Source organism: Salvelinus sp. IW2-2015, linkage group LG32 (genome assembly GCF_002910315.2).
Source record: "Salvelinus sp. IW2-2015 linkage group LG32, ASM291031v2, whole genome shotgun sequence".
Lineage (NCBI taxonomy): Eukaryota > Metazoa > Chordata > Actinopteri > Salmoniformes > Salmonidae > Salvelinus > Salvelinus sp. IW2-2015.
This window is the reverse complement of record NC_036871.1, coordinates 37,519,655-37,536,399: the sequence shown is the minus strand read 5'-3', so window position 1 is coordinate 37,536,399 and position 16,745 is coordinate 37,519,655. Positions and strand designations below refer to the sequence as shown.

At 41.4% G+C, this 16,745-nt stretch overlaps 1 protein-coding gene and 1 long non-coding RNA gene across 3 annotated transcripts in view; one reads left to right on the top strand and one right to left on the bottom strand.

The window, feature by feature from the left end:
* acsm3 (acyl-CoA synthetase medium chain family member 3) overlaps positions 1-8,182 on the bottom strand; it is an 18,524-nt gene extending 10,342 nt beyond the window's left edge. The window contains exons 1-6 of one of the 2 annotated variants that reach the window (XM_023977688.1): positions 8,097-8,182; positions 7,455-7,631; positions 6,982-7,188; positions 6,280-6,490; positions 3,193-3,400; positions 1,246-1,392 (exon numbers count right to left, since the gene is read on the bottom strand). In XM_023977688.1, the coding sequence (XP_023833456.1) occupies positions 1,246-1,392; positions 3,193-3,400; positions 6,280-6,490; positions 6,982-7,188 (773 nt within the window). In that variant the 5' untranslated portion in view covers positions 7,455-7,631; positions 8,097-8,182. Of the gene's footprint in view, positions 1-1,245; positions 1,393-3,192; positions 3,401-6,279; positions 6,491-6,981; positions 7,189-7,454; positions 7,655-8,096 lie in introns of both variants that reach the window. The other variant, XM_023977687.2, reaches the window with a different exon arrangement.
* Positions 8,183-8,208: 26 nt separating this feature from the next.
* LOC139023428 (uncharacterized) overlaps positions 8,209-16,745 on the top strand; it is a 78,672-nt gene continuing 70,135 nt past the window's right edge. Inside the window, exons 1-2 of the long non-coding RNA XR_011474562.1 lie at positions 8,209-8,316; positions 8,642-8,841. This is a non-coding gene — a long non-coding RNA (uncharacterized lncRNA). The remainder of the gene's footprint in view (positions 8,317-8,641; positions 8,842-16,745) is intronic.

Genomic DNA, 16,745 nt, shown 5'->3' with positions numbered 1-16,745 from the left:
TCCAGTTACCTCCACACAGACAGGAGAGAGGAGGGAGGGAGAGAGAGAGGGAGGGAAGGAGAGAGGGAGGGAAGGAGAGAGGGAGGGAGGGAGAGAGGGAAGGAGAGAGGGAGGGAGGGAGGGAGAGGGAAGGAGAGAGGGAGGGAAGGAGAGGGAGGGAGAGAGAAGGGAGGGAAGGAGAGAGGGAAGGAGAGGAGGGAAGGAGAGAGGGAAGGAGAGAGGGAGGGAGAGAGGAGGGGAGTAGGACGGAGATAAACCCCAATTAGGTTTCAGTTCAATGGGTATTATGTCATGGTTCATTATATTCATGTCGTATGTCATGTTCATGTATTATGTCATGGTTCATGTATTATGTCATGGTTCATGTATGATGTCATGGTGTCATGTATTATGTCATGGTCATGATTATGTCATGGTTCATGTATTATGTCATGGTTCATGTATTATGTCATGGTTCATGTATTATGTCATGTTCATGTATTATGTCATGGTTCATGTATTATGTCATGGTTCATGTATATGTCATGTTCATGTATTATGTCATGGTTCATGTATTATGTCATGGTTCATGTTCTGTGTGGACCCCAGGAAGAGTAGCTGCTGCTTTCACAACAGCAATTAGAGTCAGTGCAATCTAAGTTCAAAAAAAAAAATAAAAAAAAAAAAAAAAAAATTAGAGTCAGTGCAATCTAAGTTCAACCCATGGTATGGTTGTGGCGTGGTTATGTTATGGTTGTGGCGTGGTTATGTTATGTTTGTGATTATGCTATGGTTGTGATTATGCTATGGTTGTGATTATGTTATGGTTGTGGTGTGGTTATGGTTGTGATTATGTTTTGGTTGTGGCGTGGTTATGGTTATGGTTGTGATTATGTTATAGTTGTGATTTTGTTATGGTTGTGGTGTGGTTGTGATTATGATATGGTTGTGGSGTGGTTATGGTTGTGATTTTGTTATGGTTGTGGTGTGGTTGTGATTATGATATGGTTATGGTTGTGATTTTGTTATGGTGTGGTTGTGATTATGATATGGTTGTGGCGTGGTTGTGATTATGTTACGGTTGTGGCATGGTTATGGTTGTGATTATGTTATGGTTGTGGCGGGGTTGTGATTATGTTATGGTTGTGGCATGTTATGGTTGTGATTATGTTATGGTTGTGTTTGTGGTTAAGGTTATGTTGAATTAATCTCTCGTGGACAGACTACGTAAACATCTGTGTTAACTGAGATTAATGTTGGAGGACCTACCTTCCGTTGACAGTGAGGCCTATCCCATAGCTGCTGTGGCTGTGTTGGGTCATCTTAGGTGACCCTGTGGTCCCACTGGTGAAGAAGATGGTCATAGGGTCATCACTGCGAGTCTTCACACACTCATGGTCGCTGGACGCATTCCTATGGAGAGAGTTTGGTCAGTACAGACACGCTGAAAGTAACAAGCAAGATGTAGACTAGATAAACAAATAGATCAGACACAGTGAACTGGAGACATTATGATCCATCCAGACCAAACCAATAGATCAGACACAGTGAACTGGAGACATTATGATCCATCCAGACCAAACCAATAGATAGACACAGTGAACTGGAGACATTATGATCCCATCAGACAAACCAATAGATCAGACACGTGAACTGGAGCCATTATGATCCCATCCAGACCAAACCAATAGATCAGACACAGTGCTGGAGACATTATGATCATCCAGACCAAACCAATAGATCAGACACAGTGAACTGGAGCATTATGATCCCATCAGACAAACCAATAGATAGACACAGTGAACTGGAGACATTATGATCCCATCCAGACCAAACAATAGATCAGACACCAGTGAACTGGAGATTATGATCCCATCCAGACCAAACCAATAGATCAGACACAGTGAACTGGAGCATTATGATCCATCCAGACCAAACAATAGATCAGACACAGTGAACTGGAGACATTATGATCCCATCCAGACCAAACCAATAGATCAGACACAATGAACTGGAGCATTATGATCACATCCAGACCAAAACCAATAGATCAGACACAGTGAACTGGAGTCATTATGATCCCATCCAGACCAAACCAATAGATCAGACACAGTGAACTGGAGACATTATGATCCATCCAGAACAACAATAGATACACAGTGACCTGGAGACAATTAGATCCATCAGACAAATCAATAGATCAGACACAGTGCTGGACATTATATCCCATCCAGCCAAATCAATAGATCAGACACGTGAACTGGAGACATTATGATCCCATCCAGACCAAACAATAGATCAGACACAGTGAACTGGAGACATTATGATCCATCCAGACCAAACCAATAGATCAGACACAGTGAACTGGACCATTATGATCCCATCCAGACCAAACCAATAGATCAGACACAGTGAACTGGAGACATTATGATCCCATCCAGACCAAACAATAGATCAGACACAGTGAACTGGAGCATTATGATCCCATCCGACCAAACCAATAGATCAGACACAGTGAACTGGAGCATTATGATCCATCCAGAAAACCAATAGATCAGACACAGTGAACTGGAGAATTATGATCCCATCCAGACCAAATCAATAGATCAGACACAGTGAACTTGGAGAAATTATGATCCCATCCAGACCAAACCAATAGATCAGACACAGTGAACTGGAGCATTATGATCCCATCCAGACCAAACCCAATAGATCAGAACACAGTGAACTGGAGTCATTATGATCCCATCCAGACCAAACCAATAGATCAGACACAGTGAACTGGAGACATTATGATCCCATCCAGACCAAATCAATAGATCAGACACAGTGAACTGAAGTCATTATGATCCCATCCAGACCAAACCAATAGATCAGACACAGTGCATTGGAGCCATTATGATCCAGCAGACCAAATCAATAGATCAGACACAGTGAACTGGAGTCATTTTGATCCCATCCAGACCAAACTAATAGATCAGACACAGTGAACTGGAGTCATTATGATCCCATCCAGACCAAATCAATAGATACAGTGAATTGGAGCCATTATGATCCCATCCAAATCAAATCAGTCACATACACATATTTAGCAGATGTTATTGCGGGTGTAGCAAAAAACGTAGTAAAATAATGGAATTACGAAATATATAAATATATGATCCTTTCTATGATAAGTGTCTATGGAATTTTTGCTGACCTAAGTTACTTTACCTCACCAGATCTCCAAAGTTCTTCCAGCCCTCTCTCTTGGTGGGGGACACCAGTATTTTGTGCTGCAGGCTGGAGCACTGAGAGGCCACGGCATCGAACAGGGGGGCCAGGGACTCGTCTGTGATGACACAGCGGGCCCCGGAGGTCTGCAGCCGGTGGAGGATGTCCCTGGCTGTCAGCTGAGAGGTGCCTGGCAGCAGCACTGTTCCTGTGGGGGACATGGGACTTTACCAGGGACAGGAGATTTTCCTGAAGGGAAACCTTGGGGCCCTAGTCATAGCTAATGACAAGGCACTGGAATAAAATAAGGTTGTACATTTTTCCTGTTCAGGTCAGGAGGTCAGATAGTACACCCGTCCTTAGGCATCGCATTTATACTGAAAATGTTGAAAAATTTAGCAGCTTGTCTCCAAAACTATTTCAATTGCATTGCCTCAAACATATTTACTGAACTAAACATATGCTATCTGATAGCATTATGTCTGGACTAGTGGTATTCAAAGTCAGGGTCGCCGGGGGAATTTCAGTGGGGTCGCCAAATAAAAAATAGTTKTATTTTTGGTGGGAACCAAAAATGAAGAGTACAGATTATTTTATGGGAACAATATACAAACGTTATTGAAAAAGATAATTTGACAAATAAAATTGTACTAAGGAAATAAATGTATGTATTGGTTCTCTTAGAGCAGGTATTCCCAAAGGCAATGCCGTCGTCGGGGGTACGCCAAATAAAAATGTGATTCACATTATTATTATTATTTTTTTAAATGTATTTTTTAAAATAAAAATTATTTTCTTCACATTTTCAAACAGTACTTTTATATTTTCCAATGCGGCTATACTTTTGGGTGAAGTTTTTTTCTCGCCTGAGTAGCCCCATTTCACTGCCAAAAATCAAATGAAACCATCTAGTGTTCAGCTAAATAACAACACAATGTCAAATACAGGTAGCCTAGTCAAATAATTAACATCCAATCACATTAACCGTTACTCTCTCGCGGGAAACCTTCACTCTTGCGCAGACATTTAGAAACAAAACATGACAATTTGAAAAATAAGCCATGGGAATAGACGACTTTTGAGTAGTAAAACATGTATAAAAGCAACAGATACTATTAATAAGAAGGGGCTAGAAGTGTCTTATATGGTGAGCTACGGAGTGGCTAGGACAGGCTGTTTCAAAACGCATCAGTGACACGGCAGGAGATTTTTTTGAAACAATTACTGCTTCGCATACAAGCCAGTGAATTATATGCGTTWCAGCTGGATGAGTCAACAGACGTGGCGGGCCTGGCACAGTTCCTGGTATATGTCCGTTACGTTTATGGGGGATCAATTAAGGAAGACATCCTATTCTGGAAACCAGGACAACATGAGATTATATTTTTAAAGTACTGGACAGCTTTGTGACATCAAATKGACTTTGGTGGTCAAGATGTGTTGGTATCTGTACTGATGGCACAAAATCCATGACAGGAAGACATAGTGGAGTGGTAACGCGCGTGCAAGCATTTTCTCCCGACGCCACGTACACTGCAGCATCCACCGAGAGGCTCTTCCTGCCAAGGGAATGCCTGACAGCTTRAAAGACGTTTTGGACACTACAGTGAAAATGGTTCACTTTGTTAAAGCAAGGCCCCTGAACTCTCGTGTATTTTCTGCATTATGCAATGATATGGGCAGCGACCACGTGACACTTTTACAACATACAGAAGTGCGCTGGTTATCAAGGGGCAAAGTATTGACACGTTTAAAAAAAATTGAGACGACCTTAAAGTTTTSTTACTGACCATAATTTTCACTTGTCTGACCGCTTGCATGATGACGAGTTTCTCACAYGACTGGCCTATCTGRGTGATGTTTTTTCTCACCTGAATGATCTGAATCTAGGATTACAGGGACTCTCTGCAACTATATTCAATGTGCGGGATTAAATTGAGGCTATGATTAAGAAGTTGGAGCTCTTTTCTGTCTGCATTAACAAGGACAACACACAGGTCTTTCCATCATTGTATGATTTTTTTATGTGCAAATGAACTCAAGCTTACGGACAATGTCAAACATGATATAGTGAAGCGTCTGAGTGAGCTGAGTGCACAATTATGCGCAGGTACTTTCCCGAAACRGATGACACAAACAACTGGATTTGTTATCCCTTTCATGCCCTGCCTCAGTCCACTTACCGATATCTGAACAAGAGAGACTCATCAAAATTGCAACAAGCGGTTTTGCAAAWTTTTTATTTAATCAGAAGCCACTGCCAGATTTCTGGATAGGGCTGCGCTCAGAGTTTCCTGCCTTGGCAAATYGCGCTGTTAAGACACTGATGCCCTTTGCAACCACATACCTATGTGAGAGTGGATTCTCGGCCCTCACTAGCATGAAAAGTAAATACAGGCACAGACTGTGTGTGGAAAATGATTTAAGACTGAGACTCTCTCCAATACAACCCAACATTACAGAGTTATGTGCATCCTTTCAAGCACACCGTTTTCATTAACCTGTGGTGAGTTATTCACAATTTTTGATGAACAAATAAGGTTTTATATGTAAGATGGCTAAATAAAGAGCAAAATTGTTGATTATCATATAATTTTTTGTGCCCTGGTCCTATAAGAGCTATTTGTCACTTCCCACGAGCAGTGTTGTGACAAAAACTCACACTCATTCTTATGTTTAATAAATGTATCGTATAGTGTGTGTGGCAGGCTTACAATGATGGCAAGAAACAACATTTGAGAGTGCGCTGACCCTGATGCTAGAGGGGGTACGCAGCTGGAGGTTGACTGTTGGAAGGGGTACAGGACTATAAAACATTTGGGAACCACTGCTTTAGAGAGAAGAACAATTAATTAATTGAAGTTTGTTTGTTTGTTTATGTGAAAATCAACATTTCTCGATTTTAMGGTTGCGCCGATAGATTTGGGGTGGGGTGGCCAGATTTTCTAGTGACAAAAATTGGGTCCCCAGAAATTCTGTCAAAACAAATGTGGTCCCCGCTGAAATGTTTTTCAATATCACTGGTCTAGACAATGCAATTCTGATTGAATCTATTATGAAGTCTTGATTAGATCTTTTCTAGCTCACCGGTTCTGAGACAGGCCACATTGACGAGCCACCACTCTGGAACCCTAGGTAGTACCAGAAACACCCTGTCCTGCTGGTTGAGACCACAGGCACCTGACAGAACATTGGCCAGTCTTCTGGAATGGAAGCCCAGCTCCTCAAAACTCCACCTCACCTCCTGCTTTCTGTCATTCACCCACCAGAAGGCCGGGTTAGATGCTTTCTCTCCTTTCTGAAATAAACAATGGTGATTTCACATTTACATTTGAGTTAATCTGAAACCATAAAGTTTAATGTAGAACATATCCCTCTGCCAATATGAATGATATGTCAACTATCCTGCTACCTAAAGGCGGTCATCATGATGTTGTCATAACACTGTCATAACACTGACATAACACATCATTACGAGTTATAACAACTATGTCACAGTCAGAGGGTTCAAGTCAAGTGTTACCATTTTTTCATTCCCCCGTGACAATATATGCAACGGACAGTGCTTGACTTGGGGAGGGGCTCACCGGAGCTGAGTACCGGCACCTCAAATGTTCTACTGCTTGAGCTCCTGTTCCTCTTATAGAATAGTAGCTCAATGTATTGTGGAGCTCCTGCACCTAAAAATATAAACAGTACTGGCACCCAAAACGAGTACCGAAACCTATTCCATCCAAGTCAAGCAATGGAAATGGAAGTTGAAGGTTAGATAAACAAGGTATACTCTACCTTTTCTTTCTCTGCCCACACATCAATCACATCTTCTGCAAAGTTGAAGTACTCTGGTATCTGGGGTCTGTATTGTTGTTTGATACTCTCATAGCCAGTAAAGTTTTGAGGACGAGATACCCTATGTCCACGGATCTGACATTTAAAGTTACTTGGGAATATACTGAGCGCCTTCAGTTGAAGGGACACTTTCCCAATGGCCATCATCTGCAAATGAAGAAAAAAACACTACTTAAGTATTGACTTAATACAATACTTGTAGATGCAGCAGGAACAATACAGTTCAGAGCAAGAACAATCTCCTTGTAAAGCCATTCAGTAGAGACAAATTGTGAAACTAGTATTTTTATGCCAACAGTTGACAAGCAGAGAAGAACACAGTGCAGAACTTATAAAGTTGATACATTAAGGTATCATAAAGTATCATGCTTAGAAAGTATCATGCCTAAGTTTAAACCCCTCTCAAAACCTACCTCTCAAATCTCCAAGATGACCTCAAACCGTCGTATTGTTTGCGGTTTATGTTGCTCTGTCTGCGGGCTGAAAATAAGGAATGGCGCCCAAGGAATTTCTCCAGAAAGGGTCGAGTGAAAAGGAAGGAATACCACGGCTCAACTCCGACACTGGGAGAGATCAGTCCATTCCATGACCTGAATGGATGAACTATTAAAATCTGCAWGACCAGGAAGTAGGCGTGCACATGTAAAAGTTAAAACGTGTTTACTTATTTACAGAACAATTGAAAGGAAACCACTAATATGTTTCAGACCAAAATGAGAGTAATATGACACCACAAACACATTGCTTATTAATAGTCTTTATGGTTATTATAGCGCCTACTAAATACGTGTTTTTCTGTCCAAAATATTAGTCAACCGTGCAGATTAGATGGCCCTCAATGGAGTTCGTTTTGCATTGCCCGGTGTCATTGGTCCTTACATTAAATCATCACTCACAAACTGGCCCAATCTGTCACAATGTAGCCTAACAATTTCTTCGTCGTTTTACACAAATGAAAACTGCACAGTTAATGTCATGTAATTGCAAACGGAGCGGAAATGAATGAAAGTGAAAACATTGTTACAACTGTAGTAGGCTATGTCGCAGACTTTTACCAGGTGTATTTGCAGATACAGTTGATCTTGCTACACTGTAAGTGTCGGTTCCTCAAATGTGATTAGATTGGATATCATTTCCCCAGGATGCTTTGCGCGGAGTGTATGACTGACGGTTTCCTGCGAGCAACACGTGGAATATGGATAATGCTCCAATGAACAGCTAGCCTATATTTTCTTTTCATGAAAACTGCATGAAGTGAGGACATAACTGACTGACGTAAGCGAACAAGAGTTTACAATGTCACATGGGCATTTAGCGTAACATGTAGCTAGATAGATAGATGGCTATGGCTACATAGCGATTATCATAGACAGTACTGTATGTAAACACGTTGTGGTATTGTCGTTGGTTTAGACTAGCACAGCCACAACGTGTGGCAGTCATCATAACATAACACTGTCAACAGTCTAGTTAATTACATTGATCTATAAGCAACTCAGCAATGCCACTCACAACATAAGGGTGACTGACAAAATAATTGATGTTCCATTTTATACAGAAAAGCCTCAATTCTGTTTTAATTTCTATACATTGTGTATAGCTATCATTCCATTCCTTGTACAGTGAGGGACAGCGTGGGGATGGAGTATCTACCCGACCGTAACTCCAGGTATAAAGACGTGGACTACTGGGATGAGCGGTACAAGACAGAGAAGTCTTTTGAATGGTTCGGAGACTTCTCCAAGTTCCAGCATCTACTTCAGCGTCATGTCATGAAGGACGACGCCATCCTTGTGCTTGGTATGTGTTCTGACTTGCCTACTTGTCTTTATTTCTGAAGAAATATTGGACCTTGTGAAAATTACATTTGTGAAGACCTTACTGCATCAATGGAATGTTTGTCTCATCATTTAGTAATTTCGTTGGGAAGAGGGGAACAGGGCTCTATAACGCGACAGACCACAAGATGTCGCTGCAAGACAACGTTTGAACATGTCCACGTTCAGTATCGTCATAATATTATAATCCCATCCCTTGCAAATTCTTCAACCCCTGATTACATCATTCTACAGAAGTGGTTGAAAGTCATTCGTAGAGATGCATGAGAGGGTTTTGTACCTATTCAGTGCTTGATATACATTAGTTTGAGCTACAAACATTTGCTGTTCAGCACACATCTGGATACTTTCACATGTGCATTCAGATTGCAAAATGATAGCCATGGTAACCTACGCTGCCCGTTATTTGATTGTAAGTCTTAAACAGCATGGCTAGAGTATATATTACTGTTGTTAGCTGTCCTTCAAACCCAACCCAAGCAGTTGTTTTGCCACTACATTGCAGATATTGTATCCGTCCCAGTAGTTAAAGCGGTTCCTTGTGGAATATTATAGAATAGTTAGTTGATGTTGACAAAGGTGTTAAACATGGTTGCATTATTTTTGATGGAATATCCCTCAAAAAACGGTTTGATAGAACCCTGAAAAAATATTATTATCCCAGTGCAGAGGAGCCAACCTTGCTGATATATTTTTGTCCCTGGTTGAAGTGTTGTACTGTAGTTGCAGTGACCATGCGGAGGCCTAGGGGGGGCGCTGTTAGTGGTCTGTTGTCAGTCACTGTAGGGTCCTTGTTTATGTATGCGCAGCAGAGCAGCACTCTTGGTTGGGAGTGTGTGTGTGTGTGTGTGTGTGTGTGTGTGTGTGTGTGTGTGTGTGTGTGTGTGTGTGTGTGTGTGTGTGTGTGTGTGTGGAGGGTTCAATGCTGAAAAATTGTGTCAGCGAACGACAGGGTCTTCCTGGACTATGATGGGGGTAAGACCAGTGTTGTCAGGAGCTAGGCACTAGGCTCGCACTCCTCCACGGAAATCTCCTGTCATTCTCTCCTGTCATTTTTCTCGTCTTTCACTTGACCCTGGGATCAAACAGGCTCATGTGATTTCATATTAAATAGCCTGTCTGTTTATTCAGTGGTATGAATGCAGCACATTTCATTTTGCAGCAGGTGAAGACTATATTGCAGATGGAAAAGTATAGCGAGTGAAATGGTCGCCAGTTTACAAAAAAAATTGAAAATGAAATATGCATAAATATTGATGCATGTTGGTCAGCTAATATCATATTAATTATTTCTCTTTGTATATTTTTTGTGGACCGACATTTGCTTTTGTGCACACAAACATACTGTAGTAAAATCCCCAAATGAAACAGGGTGCCAACCTGCGTCCAAATGTAACAACGTTGGTAGAAGGGGTGAATGTATCTCGTATTGTCTCATCAATGTATGGCGAAACCTCTGTCACCTCCACCAACCTGCGTCATAGTATGCTGCTGCTGCTGCACGACAGACTCTTTCTGCATGTTGATTTGAGCCTCAGAAAAAGCATTCCATCGCCTAGGGCTGGATGCATTCCACACTGAAGAGTTTTCTTGCACACACACACGCAATCACCGTATCACACGTTTCTGTCACTGGCACTTGTACTTGTACTCTTCACACATAGACGCTCACATACACACACATCTACAGCTCAGCTATATATAGGTTATATATCCACACATACACACACACACACACACACAAACCCCTGCTTCACCCGTCGTTTCAACAGTGGTGTTTCTGGTTGGTGTTTAGGTGAGGCCATTGGCTCATATAAACTGTCACAGAGAATCTCCCTCAATGTGGTGTGTAACACAGTGGTCTAACTCTAAAGCATGGAGAGAAGTGGAGGGGCGGGGGGGCTGATTGTGTGTCAGGATGGAGGGGGCAGAAAAGGGAAGTGGAGTGAGGAAGGGATGAAGGGGAGGGATGGAAAAGAGGAAGGGAGGGGGGAAGGAAGGGGGTAGGGAAGGGAGGAGGGAGGGAGGGAAAGCAAGATATAGGGATTGAGGAAGGTAGAAAGAGATGGGAGAGCAAGGGAGATATAGAGAGAAATTAAAAGAGAGGGAGGGAGAGTGAGTGAAAGAGAGATGGAGGGAGAGTACATTCTGCATGCTGATCACAGTTTGATCCCTCCCCTGTCTTTCTTTCTCTGAGGCAATCGCTCCGTCTTACTGTTGCCTCTCTCTGTGTCAAACGGCCTCATCTGCCCTTCTAGGGATGTGCACGGTTCATGTGCACGGTTCATTGCTAAATTGAATATCCAAACGGACGTTWGTATTCGATTAAGTGAGTTTTCTTTTTTTTTATATGAAATTGTAGGCCTATTTTAATGATGGAAAAAGCTTTTTAGAAATGAAATGTAAATGTTCTTTGTGAAATTGTTGTCTACAAGGACAGACAATGACATTTGAAAACAAAAGGTTTTTATGACGGTTCATGGAGCTACTGCTGCACATGTATCGCTCCATTCTGCCCCGACATCTGGATGCCATTTCCCCACTTTAAATAGCAAGTACAGGTGTGAGCCTGACAGAGTTTCCACAACATGATGAAACAGATCAATGCAAAGCAATCACCAGAAAACCTTTTTGTATCATAATCAGTGTCAGAATCTCTTTAATCAAAACTAGCAGGAAAAAAGCAGTCTGTCCTCTGTCTTCCTGTGCCGTGAGCATTGGTGTCAATTTGATTGTTTAAGAGTCTCGCCATTTTTTATTTTTGTAATTTTATTCTCTCCGGATATCTGAAAAAATATCACAATGTTGTTAGAATAGTAAAATCATCCTAATACCCATCCCTAGCTCTTTCTTCCTTGCTCTCTGGGACACGCCTGGAGCCCAAACGGATGACGGATGTTGCACAGCTGAGAGTGGAGGGTGGAGACGAATGGATTCAGTTCAGTCAGTCATCCTGAAAAGCCCTTCCCAGCTAGTATATGTTGGCTAGTTGGCAGCAGCATGGCGCTAGTTAAAACTGGTCAAATAAATTGATGTTTCTGTTGATGGGCGAGGGAGAAATTACTTGTAGTATTGCTCACCATCAGAATTTGTTCACAATCTCCAATTTATTCCATTCCATGTGATTTTATGTAGAGTAGAATAGCAGCCTACACGAAAAATATCTTGTAATATTTGGTAGTAACCACCTGGATGTCACTGTGATACAGTCTACACCAGTGGGCACCAGTCTGAGTAAAGAGTAAAGATCACTTTTGCAGTCAAAAAGCAAGCTGAGATCTACCGCTCAGACAAAAAAATATGATTCAAAAAATTTACCTAATAAAAATGAATTTTTGCAGTYGGCCTAATACATTATCACAGCACATTGGCTATATGCCTGACCTGCCAATATTATTTTTCTCAAACCATATTATATTTCAAAACTCGAGCTTTGATAACAAAACAGATCAGTTGGTGTAGCACTTGCGAGGCACAGCTGAGCATAAACTGAAATGATTTGCTAATAATGAGCTTTTTTAATTTACTGGACTGATGGTACCTTTCACTGATGGTCATGGTGCTTTCAAGACCACTGGGAACTCGGGTAGGTGGAGTTGATCTTTTCAGACCAATGGAATGATTCAAAATGGGAACACTTTTCATACCCGGTGCACAGAGCTTCTGAATCAAGTGCACCTGCCGCCAACAGCGCATCACAAATAATAATAATAATACAAGTGGAGTCCAGCCGTTTCTACAGAAATGTTTGGTGATGGAATGCCTTGAACATGGACTGGTTGGTGACCACTGGTTTACACTGCTCAATGGGTACAGTTTGTGCTGCAAGCCAACAACATGGGGCAGTGTCCTTTGCTCTCACTTGCTGCAGTAAGGAGAGTAGCTAGACAGTGTAACCTATATCAGGTCTGTAAGGAGAGTAGCTAGATAGTGTAACCTATATCAGGACAGTAAGGAGAGTAGCTAGACAGTGTAACCTATATAGGTCTGTAAGGAGAGTAGCTAGATAGTGTAACCTATATCAGGACAGTAAGGAGAGTAGCTAGACAGTGTAACCTATATCAGGTTACTAAGGAGAGTAGCTAGACAGTGTAACCTATATCAGGTCTGTAAGGAGAGTAGCTAGATAGTGTAACCTATATCAGGTTACTAAGGAGAGTAGCTAGATAGTGTAGCCTATATCAGGTCAGTAAGGAGAGTAGCTAGACAGTGGTAACCTATATCAGGTCTGTAAGATAGTAGCTAGACAGTGTAGCCTATATCAGGCAATAAGGAGAGTAGCTAGACAGTGTAGCTATATCAGGACAACAAGGAGTGTAGCTAGACAGTGTAACCTATATCAGGTCTGTAATGATAGTAGCTAGACAGTGTAGCCTATATCAGGCAATAAGGAGAGTAGCTAGACAGTGTAGCCTATATCAGGACAACAAGGAGTGTAGCTAGATAGTGTAACCTATTCAGGTTACTAAGGAGAGTAGCTAGACAGTGTAGCCTATATCAGGTCTGTAGATAGTAGCTAGACAGTGTAGCCTATATCAGGCCAATAAGGAGAGTAGCTAGACAGTGTAGCCTATATCAGGACAACAAGAGTGTAGCTAGACAGTGTACCTAATCAGGTTGTAATGATAGTAGCTAGACAGTGTAACCTATATCAGGACAGCAAGGAGAGTAGCTAGACAGTGTGCCTATCAGGTCAGTAAGAGAGTAGCTAGACAGTGTGGCCTATTCAGGTCAGTAAGGAGAGTAGCTAGACAGTGTAGCCTATATCAGGCAGTAAGGAGAGAGCTAGACAGTGTGGCCTATATCAGGTCAGTAAGGAGAGTAGCTAGACAGTGTGGCCTATATCAGGTCAGTAAGGAGAAGTAGCTAGACAGTGTAGCCTATATTCAGGCCAATAAGGAGAGAGCTAGACAGTGTGGCCTATATCAGGTCAGTAAGGAGAGTAGCTAGATAGTGTAGCCTATATCAGGCCAATAAGGAGAGTAGCTAGACAGTGTAGCCTATATCAGGCCAATAAGGAGATAGCTAGACAGTGTGGCCTATATCAGTCAGTAAGGAGAGTAGCTAGACAGTGTAGCCTATATCAGGTCTGTAATGATAGTAGCTAGACAGTGCAGCCTATATCAGGACAGTAAGGAGAGTAGCTAGACAGTGCAGCCTATATCAGGACAGTAAGGAGAGTAGCTAGACAGTGTGGCCTATATCAGGACAGTAAGGAGAGTAGCTAGACAGTGCAGCTATATCAGGACAGTAAGGAGAGTAGCTAGACAGTGTGGCCTATATCAGGACAGTAAGGAGAGTAGCTAGACAGTGCAGCCTATATCAGGACAGTAAGGAGAGTAGCTAGACAGTGCAGCCTATATCAGGACAGTAAGGAGAGTAGCTAGACAGTGTGGCCTATATCAGGCCAGTAAGGAGAGTAGCTAGACAGTGCAGCCTATATCAGGCCAGTAAGGAGAGTAGCTAGACAGTGCAGCCTATATCAGGCCAGTAAGGAGAGTAGCTAGACAGTCAGCCATATCAGGCCAGCCAAGGAGAGTAATGAGAGCCGATTTGGACATATTTGTATAAGAACATACAGAGCTCCGTGTACGTGTGTGTAAATATATGAAATATGATGAAATATCAGGTACCTTCATGATTTATATTTACCTGATTGAGATATATTCCTTTGTTACTTATTAGATCTGTTTCACCTGTCCTTGTCTCCACCCCCTCCTGGTGTCGCCCATCTTCCCCACTTATCCTCTGGGTATTTATACCTGTGTTTTCTGTCTGTCTGTGCCAGTTCGTCTTGTTTGTTCAAGTCAACCAGCGTATTGTCTTAGCTCCCGTTTTTCCCCAGTCTCTCTCTTTCTCGCCCTCCTGGTTTTTGACCCTTGACTGTCCTGACCCTGTACCCGCCCACCTGAACACTCTGCCTGTCCCTGACCCTGAGCCTGCCTGCCGTCCTGTACCTTGACCTCTACTCTGGATTTTCGACCCCTGCCTGCCTTGACCTGTYGTTTGCCTGCCTCTGTTGTTACAATTAACATTGTTACTTCACACAGTCTGCACTTGGGTCTTACCTTGATGCCTGATACTTCTAGCCTTACAGACATACAAACAACAGGCCATATTATGTATTTTTACGTCAAGTAATCTCTGCTTTAAGTTGATTGGAGAATCATTTTTTGTTAGATATAAGAGGAATAAACCTTTTTGTTGCACCATATCCCTGGATCTCATCGAATGTTTTTGCCGTTTGGAAACGTTGAATGTGGACTGTATGCGACCGAAACAACCCCGCTTCAGGCTTGGGCAGTAGCTATAGTCAATGGGAAAGGAAGCCTCTACAATTAGTATAAAGATGATCATAACAATAATAATAATAATAATAATACCAATAAGGAGATCAAGAAAACGGAGGGATATTATTATTATGAATAGTATTATTATTAATTGTATTATTATTAATAGTATCAATATCATTATTATTGTTCATTATTATTGTCATTATTAATATTATCATTATTAGTATTATTATTAATATGATTCTTATTCATTATTATTATATGATTAATGAGTATTCCTACTATTCATATTAATATTATTATTATTATTAATAGTATTATTATTAATATGATTCTTATGCGTTATTAATATTATTCATTACTATTCATAGTATTTTTTTGTGTTATTAATATTACTATTATTATTATTATTATTCATTATTATTAATATTATTCATTATTATTAATAATATTATTCATATTAAGAAGCAGCATCTGTATTATGTCTGTAGATATACACTACCGTTCAGAAGTTTGGGGTCACTTAGAAATGTCCTTGCTTTTTTAAAGAAAAGCACATGTTTTACATCACATTTATCAGAAATACAGTGTAGACATTGTTAATGTTGTAAATGACTATTGTAGCTGGAAACGGCAGATTTTTAATGGAATATCTACATAGGCGTACAGAGGCCCATTATCAGCAACCATCACTCCTGTGTTCCAATGGCACGTTGTGTTAGCAATCCAAGTTTATTATTTTAAAAGGCTAATTGATCATTAGAAAACCCTTTTGGAATTATGTTAGCACAGCTGAAAACTGTTCTTCTGATTTTAAGAAGCAATAAAACTGGCTTTCTTTAGACTAGTTGAGTATCTGGAGCATCAGCATTTGTGGGTTCGATTACAGGCTCAAAATGGCCAGAAACAAAGAACTTTCTTTTGAAACTTGTCAGTCTATTCTTGTTCTGAGAAACGAAGGCTATTCCATGCAAGAAATTGCCAAGACACTGAAGATCTCGTACAACGCTGTGTGCTACTCCCTTCACAGAACAGCTCAAACTGTCTCTAACCAGAATAGAAAGAGGAGTGGGAGGCCCCGRTGCACAACAGCTAGAGGACAAGTACATTAGAGTGTCTAGTTTGAGAAACAAACACCTCACAAGTCCTCAGCTGGCAGCTTCATTAAATAGTACCCACAAAACACCAGTCTCAACGTCAACTGTGAAGAGGCAACTCCGGGATGCTGGCCTTCTAGGCAGAGTTGCAAAGAAAAAGCCATATCTCAGACTGGCCAATAAAAGAAAATATTAAGCTGGGCAAAAGAACTCAGACACTGGACAGAGGAGCTCTGTTCTTACGTAATAATATAACCATATACAATTTCAGTAGCATGTCTCAGACTGATGGACTATGCCATTCCCACAGCCTCCACAATGGATCAGACACACATGGATCAGTCCACAATGGATCAGTCCAATCAGACAGGCCTCCACAAAGGATCAGACAAACATGGATCAGTCCACAATGGATCAGTCCAATCAGACAGGCCTCCACAATGGATCAGACAAACATGGATCAGTCCACAATGGAT